Source organism: Leucopleurus acutus (genome assembly GCF_964270905.1).
Source record: "Leucopleurus acutus genome assembly, chromosome: 2".
NCBI classification, from domain to species: Eukaryota; Metazoa; Chordata; class Mammalia; order Artiodactyla; family Delphinidae; genus Leucopleurus; species Leucopleurus acutus.
In genome coordinates, this window is record NC_139143.1 from 148391647 (window position 1) to 148408319 (window position 16673).

At 36.7% G+C, this 16673-nt stretch overlaps 1 protein-coding gene across 3 annotated transcripts in view; it reads left to right on the top strand.

Moving 5' to 3' along the window:
- The first annotated feature begins 542 nt into the window (after positions 1-542).
- Positions 543-16673, top strand: part of IFT25 (intraflagellar transport 25) — a 35700-nt gene continuing 19569 nt past the window's right edge. For 2 of the 3 annotated variants that reach the window (XM_082832505.1, XM_082832503.1), the window contains exons 1-2: positions 13394-14066; positions 14765-14877. In XM_082832505.1, coding sequence (XP_082688631.1) covers positions 14780-14877 — 98 coding nt within the window. In that variant the 5' untranslated portion in view covers positions 13394-14066; positions 14765-14779. Of the gene's footprint in view, positions 609-13393; positions 14067-14764; positions 14878-16673 lie in introns of those variants that run through there. The other variant, XM_082832504.1, reaches the window with a different exon arrangement.

Below are 16673 nucleotides of genomic sequence, written 5' to 3' on the forward strand. Positions count from 1 at the left end.
GCGGTGAGGTGATCGGGATGGTGGAAGACTGACGCATGACGCAGGTCTGTTCACTCCCCTGAGTCCTAGAGACACTAGTGCCAGCCCACGAACTTTCTGGAAGCCAGAAATAATGTTTTGACCCCCAAAAGGGAAAATCAGTTCCAAATAGAAATTAATAAATGTATCCAAATGTAACCTATTAACTGGAACGTAACCCATATACTTAAGAATTATATTTGATGTAGGATGTGGGTTCATATATTTTATGTAATTTGGGCCGGGCGTCCAAAAGTATGTGTTTAGGGCCCTTGGAGCTATTGAAATGGTCTTGAACTGAGTAGAAGGGTGTGGGACGGAGGTGAAAGGGTAGTGTCAGGGCTGGTTGCCTTTCAAGTGATACCAAGCTATAGGCCCTGGCCCTGGGGAGGCAGAGGATGGCCGTTTTCTAATTTACACAAAAGTTCCCAGTGGATGATGTTATGGGAAAGGGTTTAAGGAGTCTGGTTCTAAGAGTACCAGACGCAAGGGGTACTCTTTCCTGACCACAAGAAGAAAGTGAACTGAAGGCTTGGCGCAGAAAGCTTTTTGGAAAGAAAGGTTACGTGAACTGGAGGTGAAAGGGTTGGGTAAGTGGCACTGGGTTTAGAGGAGGATAAGGCATCAGGGAAGTCCAGGGTCAGGGAGTTTTAAAAATGCAGAGGATGGCACCCCAGAGTGCACCACCTTTGATGAACTGAGGCCCTGAGTGAACACGTGTGAGTTAGGTAAGGCATCCCAGGATGGGGGGTTAGATTACATCCTGAACCTGCATTTTGGAGTTAAGGAAGCAACATACCTGTTGAGTTGTGTTATGGGTTTCTTCGGGATTGGTGTGCCTCTTTCGCATTAAGCGCAACAAAGAAACCTTAAAGTGAACCCAAATTCTGCCGCTTCTTGTTATTTAAATAATTCCATCCAACACAGGAAAAAGGAAGGGTATTGGTGGCTATAGGAGGTATGAAATGAGTTTTGTATTAAAGTACATATTTGCTTCCTTCAGATAATTTAGATGGTAAGAATGTGACGTCAGAAAAGAACTGAACATTTGGAGAATACATGCTCTTATTTATCTACTACACATCAATGCTAGATATATTTCCCTAAAACGTATTACTTTTTTAAAGCAAATTCTGTCCTTAAGTCTCCAGCCCCCACATTTCCACTGCCAAGTAGGTTACCACAGGGTTTTTCTACCTCTGCACTATTCACATTTTCCGTCAGATAATTATTTGATTTGGGGGACTGTCCTGTGCATTGTGGAATATTTAGCAGCATCATGAAATGCCCACTAGATGCCAATAGCATCACCCCCCCCCACCTCCAGTATGACAGCCAAACGGGCTCTAGACATTGACAAATGTCCCCTGGGGGGCTGAATCACCCCCAGTCCAATTGAGAACTACTGGACTACAGGCTAAAGTCTACCATCTTTACCTGGCTTTCAAGTTTTTTCATTATCTGTTCCTAATCTACCTTTCCTAGAATTCCATTCAGGCTAAAAGAACCCCAGTGCAAGAGTTCTTTCTCTGGTTTCCTCCGTAGGTTATCACCTAGTCGTCTTCTTGGACACTTTCAGGGATGGAAAAGATTAAAAATCTTTACTTTGCTGGAAAGTTCTTACATCTATGATGTCTTCCTGCTTACAGTTCGTATTTGTTGAGTCCAGTTAAATCCTTTTTCCATTTGTGAAGACTTGTGATATTAAAACTTGTAGTCATATTTCTCTCACTAAAGTATCTCTTCTTTAAACGATAGTCTTTCAACTCCCTCCATGTAACATAGTTTATAGATCATCATGAATGTTCTGTTCTCTGAACAATATCAAGCCTGATAATGTCCTACTTAAATTATACTACCTAGAACTGAACACAGTATTCTAGATGTGGATCACACTGTTTGCACATAACAAATTATTAGTTTCATGTTTGTCCATTCTCCTTGACTCTGAACTTAAAGGCAAAAACAACTCTTAAGTCACCATCTTTGTCTTAGGTTTACATAGTCAAAGATTACTACGTAGTGTCTTTGCATTACTAGCACGGTGCCTGGCCCTTAGTTGGTTTTCACAGATTTTGGTAGAATTTAGTTCCTTCTTAGCTACATTAATGTAATTTAAAATAACATTCCTTTACCTTTGGGGGCAGATGTAGTACACTCTTGCCTTATAGTGACTTTGCAATCAACTAATCCTCTGCATGTTATAGATGAAAGGTTGGCAAATTTTTTATGGGCTAGATAATAAATATTTTAGGTTTTATGAGCCTTATAGTCTGTCACAGCTATTCTGCTCTGTCACTATAGCACAAAAGTAGCTATAGACAATATATAAATGAATGAGTGTGGCCATTTCTAATAAAACTATTCCTGGACACTGAACTGTGAATTTCATATTTCATATAATGTTCATGTGCCACAAAATATTTTGATTTTGAAAACATTTTAAAATGTAAAAAACGTTCTTAGTTTATGGGCCATACAAAAACAGGTGTCAGGGTAGATTTGGCTCACAGGCAGTAGTTTGACAGTCCCTGATCTAGGCCGTTCCTTGTGTGATTGATTTTTTAAGTCTGAGTATATTAAATATCTTATTCATTGCAACCTATCTTTCTAGCTTGCTCAGATTTTTTGTGTGCTAATTCTTTCATCCAGTATATTAGCTGACATCACAGCTTTGTTTCATCTGCAAAACTGATAAACATATTGTTTCCTTCCTTAATTAACAATAATCTTGAATGGGATAAGGGTAGAGGTCTTACACAGTTCATTTTGTTCCATTAATCACCATTCTTTGAGTATTACCATTCCAAGAATTATAAATATCTACCTAAAGTACTGCCTATCACCCATCCCATATTTATTCATCTCATCCACAGGGTGTCTTGGGATGCTTTGTCTGAAGTTTTGTTGAAATGTTCAGGAATATCCCTAATAGGTAGTAACTCTATCAAACAAACAAAAAGAAATATGTAGGTTTGGTATAACTTGTGAATTAATGGTACTGTTGCTTTCCAATTTTACTACTTTCTTGTTTAGATTTTCAAAGCTATCCTTTTAATAATAATGAAATTTAGTAATTTTAGAATTTTGTTGAAAATTCACATCCAAGTACATCAGCCTCTATTTCCAGGAATTCACCGTATTTTTTTGTCTTCAAACTAAATGTTAACAGTGTTCATATAACACCTGTTCTCTGGTATCAGTAGTATTAAAAACTGTAGTAAGATTGGCAAGAAAAAAGGCAAAATAAAAGCATATTCGAATATATACTTCTTTCTGAACCACTGCTTTTAACACTTGACCAATCTTACCACAGCTTTTAACACTATCAATACTAGATTTTAAAATTACAATAGAAAATGCACTTTGTGCCAATAAATATAAAATCTAGGAAGAAAGAATTTTCTCAAAATACAGATTTCAAAATTGACTCAGGAAAGTGTAGAAAGCCTGAAAAGAACTACTGAATTGAAAATAGTCAAAAATCTACGTACAAACACTTTACTAGGCTTATAGGATCCAATGACCCAGCAAATAGAAAAATAAGGAAAGCTCTCCAGCTTCTTTATGTTCAGGGTACAGTCTAAATTCCAAATCCAGACATAGACTAAATAACAAAAAAAACAATTATAGGCCAGTTTCACTTAGAAATATATTTGCAAAATTTCTAAAAATAATAGCAAACTGAATCCAACTATGGATAAAAATACCAGTACACCTTGGCTGTGTAGATAGAGTTTATGCTGAGAACTGGGGATGCTATAACATTAGAAAATCCTGATTTAATTTATCACATTAACCTGTAGAAACATCTATGTGATCACCTTAGTAAATGTTAGAAGAGCATTTGATAAAATTCAACGTTCATTTGTGCTTAAAAAATAAAAGCTAACAAACTAAAGAGAAGGGAATTTCTATAACCCAATGAACAGTGTCTAACAAAACCTTCACTGAGCATCACATTTAATGGTGAAATGTTAGAAATATTCCTTGTAAAGAATAAGATTTTAAAAAAAATAATGTTATTTTTTTGAAGATCTCATTTATAGTAACAATGGAAATGATAAGGTATCTAAGAGTGAATCTAATGAAAGAGGCGAAGATATGTTCCTAGAAAACTGTAAAACAATTTAAGGACTTAAAAGAAGTCTTAAGTTAATGAAAAGATACTCCAGATCCATGGATTTGAAAACTCATTATAAACATGTCACTTCTCTCCCAATTAATCTATAATGGAATTGAATTATAATTAACATCTCAGAAAATGTTTTAATATAATTTAACAAAACTATAATAATCAAGTATAAAGCATAAAACAAAAAATTTTTGAAAATTAAGTAGGGGAATTTACCTTACCAGATATTAAGATTTATTCTATCTTATTCTATCCTTTTAGTTTCATATTTAGAGTGTGTCTCTTGAAAAGAGTACTTAGTTTTTTTTTTTTTCTTCAGTCTTAAAGTGTTTAGTTTACTAACATTTAATGGAATAATCTGTGTGTTTGTGCTTAAATCTGTCTTCTGGCTATTTATTTTCAATTTGTCCTAACTGACTTAATTCTTTTTTTCTTCCTTTTCTACCTTCTTTCAAATTTACCATGTATTTTATGGTATTCCATTTTTTCCTCTCTGTTGGCCTCCTTCCTATAACTCTTTATGTTTTTTAGTGGTTGCTTTATCCTAAGTCTAGGATTATAACATGTATCCTTACTGTCTTTTTGTTTTTAACATCTTTATTGGAGTATAATTGCTTTACAATGGTGTGTTAGTTTCTGCTTTATAACAAAGTGAATCGGCTATACATATATAAATATCCCCATATCTCCTCCCTCTTGCGTCTCCCTCCCACCCTCCCTATCTCACCACTCTAGGTGGTCACAGAGCACTGAGCTGATCTCCCTGTGCTATACGGCTGCTTACTACTAGCTATCTATTTTACATTTGGTAGTATATATAAGTCCATGCCACTCTCTCACTTTGTCCCAGCTTACCCTTCCCCCTCCCTGTGTCCTCAAGTGCATTCTCTACGTCTGTGTCTTAATTCCTGTCCTGTCCCTAGGTTCATCAGAACCATTTTTATTTTTTAGATTCCATATATATGTGTTAGCATATGGTATTTGTTTTTCTGACTTACTTCACTGTATGACAGACTCTAGGTCCATTCACCTCACTACAAATAACTCAGCTTCATTTCTTTTTATGGCTGAGTAATATTCCATTGTATATATGTGCCACATCTTCTTTATCCATTCATCTGTCGATGGACACTTAGGTTGCTTCCGTGTCCTGGCTATTGTAAATAGTGCTGCAGTGAACATTGTGGTACATGACTCTTTGAATTATGGTTTTCTCAGGGTATATGCCCAGTAGTGGGATTGCTGGGTCATATAGTAGTTCTATTTTTAGTTTTTTAAGGAACCTCCATACTGTTCTCCCTAGTGGCTGTATCAATTTACATTCCCACCAACAGTGCAAGAGGGTTCCTTTTTTCTCCACACCCTCTCCAGCATTTATTGTTTGTAGATTTTTTGATGATGACCATTCTGACCGGTGTGAGGTGATGCCTCATTGTAGTTTTGATCTGCATTTCTCTAATGATTAGTGATGTTGAGCATTCTTTCATGTGTTTGTTGGCAATCTTCTTTGGAGAAATGTCTATTTAGGTCTTCCACCCATTTTTGGATTGGGTTGTTTGTTTTTTTGATATTGAGCTGCATGAGCTGCTTGTATATTTTGGAGATTAATCCTTTGTCAGTCGCTTCATTTGCAAATATTTTCTCCCATTCTGAGGGTTGTCTTTTGGTCTTGTTTATGGTTTCCTTTGCTGTGCAAAAGCTTTGAAGTTTCATTAGGTCCCATTTGTTTATTTTTGTTTTTATTTCCATTTCTCTAGGAGGTGGGTCAAAAAGGATCTTGCTGTGACTTATGTCATAGAGTGTTCTGCCTATGTTTTCCTCTAAGAGTTTTATAGTGTCTGCCCTTACACTTAGGTCTTTAATCCATTTTGACTTTATTTTTGTGTGTGGTGTTAGGAAGTGTTCTAATTTCATTCTTTTACATGTAGCTGTAGTTTTCCCAGCACCACTTATTGAAGAGGCTGTCTTTTCTCCATTGTATACTCTTGCCTCCTTTATCAAAGATAAAGTGACCATATGTGTGTGGGTTTATCTCTGGGCTTTCTATCCTGTTCCACTGATCTATATTTCTTTTTTGTACCAGTACCATACTGTCTTGATTACTGTAGCTTTGTAGTGTAGTCTGAAGTCTGGAAATCTGATTCCTCCAGCTCGGTTTTTCGTTCTCAAGATTGTTCTGGCTATTCGGGGTCTTTTGTGTTTCCGTACAAATTGTGCAACTTTTTGTTCTAGTTCTGTGAAAAATGCCATTGGTAGTTTGATAGGGATTGCATTGAATCTGTAGATTGCTTTGGGTAGTATAGTCATTTTTACAATGTTGATTCTTCCAATCCAAGAACATAGTGTATGTCTCCATCTGTTTGTATCATCTTTAATTTCTTTCATCAGTGTCTTACAGTTTTCTGCATAGAGGTCTTTTGTCTCCTTAGGTAGGTTTATTCCTAGGTATTTTATTCTTTTTGTTGCAGTGGTAATTGGGAGTGTTTCCTTAATTTCTCTTTCAGATTTTTCATTGTTAGTGTATAGGAATGCAAGAGATTTTTGTGCATTAATTTTGTATCCTGCTACTCTACCAAATTCATTGATTAGCTCTAGTAGTTTTCTGGTAGCATCTTTAGGATTCTTTATGTATAGTATCATGTCATCTGCAAACAGTGACAGTTTTACTTCTTTTCTGATTTGGATTCCTTTTATTTATTTTTTTCTTTGGTTGCTGTGGCTAAAACTTCCTAAACTATGTTGAATAATAGTGATGAGAGTGGGCAACCTTGTCTTGCGCCTGATCTTAGCGGAAATGGTTTCAGTTTTCCACCTTTGAGAACAATGTTGGCTGTGGGTTTGTCATATATGGCCTTTATTGTGTTGAGGTAGGTTCCCTCTGTGCCTACTTTCTGGAGAGTTTTTATCATAAATGGGTATTGAGTTTTGTCAAACGCTTTTTCTGCATCTATTGAGATTATCATATGGTTTTTATCCTTCAGTTTGTTAACATGGTGTATCACATTGATTGATTTGTGTATATTGAAGAATCCTTGCATTCCTGGGATAAATCCCACTTGATCATGGTGTGTGATCCTTTTAATGTGCTGTTGGATTCTGTTTGCTAGTATTTTGTTGAGGATTTTTGCATCTATGTTTATCAGTGATATTGGCCTGTAGTTTTCTTTTTTTGTGACATCTTTGTCTGGTTTTGGTATCAGGGTGATAGTGACCTCATAGAATGGGTTTGGGAGTGTTCCTCCCTCTGCTATATTTTGGAAGAGTTTGAGAAGAATAGGTGTTAGCTTTTCTCTTAAGTGTTTGATAGAATTTGCTTGTGAAGCCATCTGGTCCTGGGCTTTTGTTTGTTGGAAGATTTTTAATCACAGGTTCAATTTCAGTGCTTGTGATTGGTCTGTTTATATTTTCTATTTCTTCCTGGTTCAGTCTCAGAAGTTTGTGCATTGCTAAGAATTTGTCCATTTCTTCCAGGTTGTCCATTTTATTGGCATATAGTTGCTTGTAGTAATCTCTCATGATCCTTTGTATTTCTGCAGTGTCAGTGGTTACTTCTCCTTTTTCATTTCTAGTTCTGTTGATTTCAGTCTTCTCCCTTTTTTTCTTGATGAGTCTGGCTAATGGTTTATCAATTTTGTTTATCTTCTCAAAGAACCAGCTTTTAGTTTTATGGATCTTTGCTATTGTTTCCTTCATTTCTTTTTCATTTATTTCTGATCTTTATTATTTCTTTCCTTCTGCCAACTTTGGGGGGTTTTTGTTCTTCTTTTTCTAATTGCTTTAAGTGTAAGGTTAGGTTGGTTGTTTGAGATGTTTCTTGTTTCTTAAGGTAAGATTGTGTTGCTGTAAACTTCCCACTTAGAACTGCTTTTGCTGCATCCCATAGGTTTTGGGTCGTTGTGTTTTAATTGTCATTTGTTTCTAGGTATTTTTTAAGTTCTTCTTTGATTTCTTCAGTGATCTCTTGGTTATTTAGTAATGTATTGTTTAGCCTCCATGTGTTTGTATTTTTTTAGTTTTTTTCCTGTAATTATTATTTAGTATCAGAGCGAGTATTGTCGCCAGAAAAGATACTTGATACGATTTCAATTTTGTTAAATTTACCAAGGCTTGATTTGTGACCCAAGATATGGTCTACCCTGGAGAATATTCCATGAGCACTTGAGAAGAAAGTGTATTCTGTTGTTTTTGGTTGGAATGTCCTATAAGTATCAGTTAAGTCCATCTTGTTTAATGTGTTATCTAAAGCTTGTGTGTGCTTATTTATTTTCATTTTGGATGATCTGTCCATTGGTGAAAGTGGGGTGTTGAAGTCCCCTACTATTATTGTGTTACTGTCAATTTCCCCTTTTATGGCTGTTAGCATTTGCCTTATGTATTGAGGTGCTCCTATATTGGGTGCATAAATATTTATAATTGTTATGTTTTCTTCTTGGATTGATCCCTTGATCATTATGTAGTGTCCTTATCTCTTGTAACAGTCTTTATTTTATTTTATTTTTATTTTTTATTATTATTATTTTTTTGCGGTATGCGGGCCTCTCACTGTTGTGGCCTCTCCTGTTGCGGAGCACAGGCTCCAGACGCGCACGCTCAGCAGCCATGGCTCACGGGCCCAGCTGCTCCGCAGCATGTGGGATCTTCCCAGACCAGGGCACGAACCCGTGTCCCCTGCATCGGTAGGCAGACTCTCAACCATGCACCACCAGGGAAGCCCTGTATTTAATTTTTGATAGTTTGATTAGTATGTGTTTCAGCATGTTTCTCTTTGGGTTTATCTTATATGGGACTCTCTATGCTTCCTGGACTTGGGTGACTGTTTCTTTTCTCATGTTTGGGAAGTTTTTGACTGTAATCTCTTCAAATATTTTCTCAGAACCTTTCTTTTTCTCTTCTTCTGGGATCCCTATATTTCGAATGTTTGTGAATTTAATGTTGTCCCAGAGATCTCTGAGACTCTCCTCAATTCTTTTCATTCTTTTTTCTTTTTTGTGCTCCCTGGCAGTTATTTCCACCATTTTATCTTCCAGCTCACTTATCTGTTCTTCTGCCTCAGTTATTCTCTTACTCATTCCTTCTAGAGTATTTTTAATTTCAGTAATTGTGTTTTTCATTGCTGTTTGTTTGCTCTTTACTTCTTCTAGATCCTTGTTAAATGTTTCTTGTATTTTCTCCATTGTGTTTCTGAGATTTTGGATCATCTTTACTATCATCACTCTGAATTTATTGTCAGGTGGGTTGCCTATTTTGTCTTCATTTATTTGGTCTTGTAGGTTTTTACCTTGCTTCTTCATCTGTAATGTATTTATTTGTCATTTCATTTTTTTTGTTCTCTTGATGGGTGGTGCTGTATTCCTGTCTTACTGGTTGTTTGGTCTGAGGCATCCAGCACTGGAGTTTGCAGGCAGTTGGGTAGAGCTGGGTCTTGGTGCTGAGATGAGGACCTCCGGGAGGCCTCACTACGATTGATATTCCCTGGGGTCTGAGGTTCTCTGTTAGTCTAGCAGTTTGGACTCAGAGCTCCCACCACAGGAGCATGGGCCTGACCTCTGGCCTGGGGACCAAGATCCCGCAAGCCAGTCGCTGGGGGTTCTTCCCATCCCCTTAGGTGTCCACGGTCCCTCACTGGTGCCTCGTAAGTGCCCTAGATGTGAGGAGACGCGAATTCCATATCCTCCTAGTATGCCATCTTGACTCTGCCCCATCCTTACTATCTTACTCTACTTTGAATTAATAGCATATCACTTCATGTTCAACATAAGAACTTTGCAAAAGTACTTCACAGAAAACACAGTGTCATTTACTTTTTTATTGCCTTTTGTGTTATTATATTTATTACTTCTACATCTATTAAATTTCTACCATTCATTGATATTGTTTTCACTTTAGTCAGTAGTCTTTTTTTTCTTTTTTTTTCTTCTGGCCACACCACGCAGCATGTGGGGTCTTAGTTCCCTGGCCAAGGATCAAACCTGTGCCTCCTGCAGTGGAAGTGCAGAGTTTTAACCACTGGACTGCCAGGGAAGTCCCCTACTCAGTAGCCTCTTAAATAAATTTTAAGAATATTCTTTTATGTTAGCAATATATTTGCCATCTCCAGTGCTCTTCATTCCTTCCCACAGATCCAGGATTCAGCTTGTAATCATATCCCTCCAGCCTAAAGTACTTCATTTAATATTTTTTGTACTGTGGGTCTACTGGTAACAAATACTTTCAGTTTTTGTTTGTCTTTATTTTGCCTTCATCTTTTTTTTGGCCGTGTTGGGTCTTCGTTGCTGCATGCGGGCTTTCACTAGTTACGGCAAGCAAGGGCTACTCTTTGTTGCAGTGCACGGGCTTCTCATTGCAGTGGCTTCTCTTGTTGCAGAGCATGGGCTGTAGGCACACGGGCTCAGTAGTTGTGGCAGGCAGGCCCTAGAGTGCGCGGGCTTCAGTAGTTGCAGCTCGCGGACTCTAGGGCATGTGGGCTTCATTAGTTGTAGCTCATGGGCTCTAGAGCGCAGCCTTAGTAGTTGTGGCACACGGCCTTAGTTGCTCCATGGACATGGGATCTTCCTGGACCAGGGATCAAACCCATGTCCCCTGTATTGGCAGGCAGATTCTTAACCACTTCACCACCAGGGAAGTCCCTGCCTTCACTTTTTAAGGATATTTTTGCTGGGTATAGGATTCTGTATTTTTTCTTTCAGCATGTCAAGGACATCATTCCATTTTCTTTTGGCTTCCACTGTTAATGATAAGTCAGTTTTGATTCTTCTTGTTTTTCTGCATATAAGGTGTTTTTTGCTCGACTGCTTTTAACTTTTTTCTTTAATTTTCAACAATTGACTAAGGTGTGCCTAGGTGGGATCTTCTTTGTACTTATGCAACTTATGGTTCACTGAACTTCTTGGATCTGTCGGTTTATGTCTTTCATAGATTTTGGAAAATTTTCAGCCATATCTCCTTAAATTATTCTTCTATATTATTCTCTTTCTCCTCTCCTTCTGGGATTCTAGTTACATGTATTTCAGATTAGTTTGATATTGTTTCACAGGTATATGATGCTCTGTTATTTTCATTTTTTTCCCCTCTGTTTCATTTTGGATTATTTCTATTGACCTATCTTTAAATTCACTGACCTTTTCTTGTGCTGTGTCCAATCTGATGTTAAACCCATCTAATGAATTCTTTATTTCAGATTTGGTATTTTTCAGTTCTAGAATTTCTACTGTGTTCTTTTTTATAGTTTCCATTTCTCTGCTAAAATTCCCTTTCTGTTCACCCATTTTGTCCATCTTTTCACTGAATTCTTTAATCAATTTATAATTCCCGCACCTGGGTCATCTGTAGATCTGCTTCAAATGACTTTTTTTTTAAGTTTTTAATTTTTAAAAAGTTTTTATATTTAAATTTTTTATTGAACTATAGTTTCTCTACAATATTATCTTAATTTCAGGTGTACGGTATAGTGATTCAGTATTTTTACAGATTATACTCCACTAAAAGTTATTAAAAGATAATGGCTATAATTCCTTGTGCTATTCAGATGACTTTGCATGTTCGACATTGTGTTTAAAAGAATGGTAGACACTGAAGTAGATAATGTTTTTTTTCCAGAGAGAACACACGATTTTCTTTGTCTGCTAGCTAGGATAAGGGGCAGATCATTTCAGTCCAACTAGGGGTTATGCTGGGATTGTAATGAGTTGTAGTTTTATTTAAATTGTTTCAGTTTACCTCTGATTTCACATATTTGAGAGTGAGATCAGTTCCTTCCTTCATCAGGGCTTTGGGATCTAAGTACCCAAGACCATAGAAATCTTTCTTTGCTTTTTAGCTCACACCCAGTTTCCTGTGAAACTCCACTTAGGGGTTGATTTCCTTGATCTGATTAAGAGTTGAGCTGGGTGGGGGCTGGGTTACTTAGTTGCACTTCAACTCTGCTATACATAACAACCTGGATAAATCTCAAACACATAATGATGAGTGAAAGAAGCCAGATACAAATGAGTACAAACTGTAGTATTTCCATGTACATGAAGTTCAGGTGAAATTAATCTGTAGGTTAGAAATAAGAACCACGCTACCTTTGGGAAGGAGAGAGGGGTAGTGACTAGGAGGGGTCGTAAGAAGGGCTTGTCTCAAATGCTGGTGATGTTCTGTCTCTTTACTTGGGTGGTGGTTACCTGGGTGTGTTTACTTTGTGAAAATCTGTTGTACCATATACTTATGATTTGTGTTCTTTTCTCTATGTGTGTTATAGTTCAAAAACAAAAAAGAAAGTGTGTATGGTGGGAGAGGAGCTCTTGCACAAAAAAACAAAGTTAAAAAGAAAAATCAAGCTATAGAATAGAAGATATTTGCAATGCTATAACAAAGGACTTGTATACAGGTTATTTTGTTTTAAATTTTTCTACAAATCAAAAAGAAAAGGACAGAAGGAGAAAAAGCAACGCAATAGAAAATGAGCAAAGGATAAGAAAAAGCAAATAAGAGAAGAAGAGGCCTGAATAGCCCATAAACATGAAAAGGTATTCAGCCTCACTAGTAATCCTGGAAATACAAATTAAAACCTTATTGAGGACTTCCCTGGTGGCACAGTGTTTAAGAATCCGCCTGCCAATGCAGGGGACATGGGTTTGATCCCTGGTCCAGGAAGATCTCACATGCTGCGGAGCAACTAAGCCCATGCACTACAACTACTGAGCCTGCACTCTAGAGCCCACAAGCTACAACTACTGAAGCCCGTGTGCCTAGAGCTTGTGCTCCACAACAAGAGAAGCCACCGCAATGAGAAGCCCACGCACCACAATGAAGAGTAGCCCCCACTTGCCGTGACTAGAGAAAGCCCGCATGCAGCAATGAAGACCCAACACAGCCAAAAATAAATAAATTTATTTTAAAAAGAAAAATAAAACCTTATTGCGATACCATTTCACACCAGTGAGATTGACTAAAGCTAAAATGTCTAACAATATCAAGTTGGTGAGAATATGAGGGAGCAGAAAGTTTCATACACTGCTAATGGTAATTTAAATTGTTATAATTTAGAGATCAAATAGATCAATTATTGACTTGGAGATACATTGATTATAAATTTTTACAATTCTACTTCTACAAAGAAAGATACTCTTTATTATAAAGATCTCCCACATTTGCCAATGGATACATGCACAAGGATTTGCATTGCAAATTTGTTTATAATAGCAAAAAATTGGAAACAGACCTAAATATCCATCATTAGAGAAATGGAGAAATACCTTACAGCAGTTAAAATGAGTAAAGTAGATTTACATGTATCAACATAGTAAAATCTTGAAAACATAATATTGAATGAAAAAAGCAAGTAGCAAGGGGTATATACACTGTGAAAACATCTAAGTTTTAAAAGAACAGTACATATTGATACATATATGGTAAAAGTATAAAACTATAGTCAGGGACTTCCCTGGCTGTCCAGTGGTTAAGACTCTGCACTTCCACTGCAGTGGGTGGGTTCAGTCCCTGGTTAGGGAACTAAAATCCCGCATGCTGCGTGACTTGGCCAATAAATAAATAAATAAAAATATAGGAAGGTTATTCACCAATTTCAGAATAGCTGTTACCACTGGGCAAGGAAGAGAATAAGGACAGTAAGGGGCTACTTATTTCTTTAAAAAAAAAAGTACCTATGGAAAAATGTTAACATCAAATCTGGGAAGTCAGTACACAGCTGTTTAGTAAGTGTAATATTCGCTCTACCTTGTTTGTTTATTTGAAATAGTTTTTTTTTTTTTTTTAAGTTAGACTGGGGCTAGGCTATGAGGTATATTAGAAGCCTTTCTTCCTTTTCCAAACACTCTTCATCTTTTAATTCTTTATAGATACAGCTTTCCCCATCACTTTGCATCTATATTTTGGTTTGTGCCTTATCACCAGTAGATCAAGGAGAAGGGTGAGTTCTGATGTAATCTTCTATGGTCTTCCTTGTGTCTTACCCTCCAGGGTTCATAGTAGAGCTCAACAATATCTTTTCATATGCTTTTTATCAGACTTAAAATATTACTCTCCAACAGAAATGTGTTTAAGTTCATGAACCAAGTGACTGATTTAGACTTTAAAAATAAGTGAAAAGTTATCTTCTCTCATTTCACATTTCTGCTCAAAAAAAAAATACCGATCATAAAGTATTTTTTAAGATTTAAATAATATTGCTTGCTATTTCAATTGATAAGTGTATGGATAAATAGTTACAAAGCATCTGTTTTTATACTCTTCATTTTTTTAAATTTCTGAATTATAACTATATAAACACTTTTTAAAAACTTACCTACTAAGTCATGTCACTCTAGCGTATTAACTGTTTCCATATAATTGTTGAGGGTTTTAATTTTAGAAACAGAAAAATTATGTTGGTGTCAGGGACTTCTTTTGTGGAGTAGAGTAGTGCAAATACTCATATCTCACAGATTATCCCTGGGAGAGGTCAGAAGTTTACCTAAGTAAATATGTTAAGAGTCCCTCCCACTTGTTGAATAATTTGGTTGGTAAGCTTTGTGCTAGGCAACAGGCTTTCTCTCTCTTCCTTTGCTCAAGATAAAATTCAGAGAATAAAAAGATTGCTTTTGTTGTTCTGTTTTGTTTTCCTTGCAGGTTAAATACTTTAAGATGAGAAACATTGATGTTTGTTTGAGCTCTGAAGGGACTGAAGTGATTTTAGCTACATCAAGTGATGAAAAACACCCACCTGAAAATATAATTGATGGGTAAGAGTTACTGTTCTTTCTTCCTTAAAGTCTTAATATTAAGTCAGTGAACCCCCTGAGTACTGAGATTATGTGTTTTACAACAACTAGCACTGTTAAACATAGTTTAATAAATGTCTGGTGAACTAAATTACCTGACTACCCACTTTAGTACCATCCCTGGAGCTAATTCAGTTGTGTATATTTAGGGTTTTGATCCTTTTTTTAAAAAATTTCTTTATTTAATTTCTTTAATTTTGACTGTGTTGGGTCTTCATTGCTGCGCGCGGGCTTTCTCTAGTTGTGACGAGCGGGGGCTACTCTTAGTTGCGGTGCACAGGCTTCTCATTGCAGTGGCTTCTCTCATTACGGAGCACGGGCTCTAGGTGTGTGGGCTTCAGTAGTTGTGGCACGCGGGTTCAGTAGTTGTGGTGTGTGGGCTCTAGAGCACAGGCTCAGTAGTTGTGGTGCACGGGCTTAGTTGCTCCACGGCATGTGGGATCTTCCCTGACCAGGGCTCGAGCCTATGTACCCTGCATTGGCAGGTGGATTCTTAACCACTGTGCCAACAGGGAAGTCCCTGATCCTTTTCTTTATGAATTCCTAAACTGAACTTTTTAGAAAAATAGTTTTTAAAGATGTGGTCTAACAAGGCAAAACTTCAAACAACAGCTACCTCATTTTATGGAAGTATACATTTTAATATCTGGTTATGGTTTTATTCCAAGTTTTTCTTGGTAAATAGGAATATAAACAGTATGACTTACTATGTACTGCCTATTTTCTTTCTGGTCTAAGCAACATCTTTGCTGAACTGAATGCTTCACTTCTTGCTATCCACCTGCATTGTTTGGTTCTCAGCTTCTTGATATCATTCCAGTCACCACTCTTCACTGTGCTAGAGCTTATTCTAGGTAGGGATAGATATCATTCTCAGACTTTTAAATTCCAGGAAAAAAGTAGTTAATGGAAGAACTTCTTTTTTAAAAAATTGAGGTATGTGGGACTTACCTGGTGGTCCAGTGGTTAAGACTCTACACTTCCGTTACAGGGGGCGCGGGTCCAATCCCTGGTTGGGGAAGTAAGTTCCCACATGCCCCAGCCAAAAAATTTTTTTAAAAAATTGAAGTATAGTTGCTTTACTTTAGTACCATTCCTGGAGCTAATTCAGTTGTGTATATTTAGGGTTTTGATCCTTTTTTTTTTTAAATTTCTTTATTTAATTTCTTTATTTTTGGCTGTGTTGGGTCTTCATTGCTGAGCGCGGGCTTTCTTAAATATTATGTAAGTTTCAGGTATACGCTGTAGCAATACACAATTTTTAAAGGTTATACTCCATTTATGGTTATTATAAAATATTGGCTATAATTCCTGTGTTGTACAATATATCCTTGTAGCTTAATTATTTTATACATAGTAGTTTGTACCTCTTAGTCCCCCAGCCCTATCTTGCCCCTCTCCACTTCCCTCTCCCCACTAGTTTTTTCCCCTTATCTGTAAGTCTCTTTCTTTTTTATTATATTCACTAGTTTATTTTTTAGATTCTGCATATAAGTGGTATACAGTATTTGTCTTTCTCTGTCTGACTTATTTCATTAAGCAAATACCCTCCAAGTCCACCCAAGAAAAACTCCTTTTTTAATAGTTCTGGCAATTTTATTACCCTCCTGAATTCTCTTTCTTGGTATTTGTACATTGATCTGAGTTTGACTCATAGAATCATATAATTTTAGAGCTGGAAGGACTTATGAGTTCATCTTATTGAAACCTTTCATTTAGACTTGTGGTAAGAGAGATCTAAAGAGGTCAGGTACTAG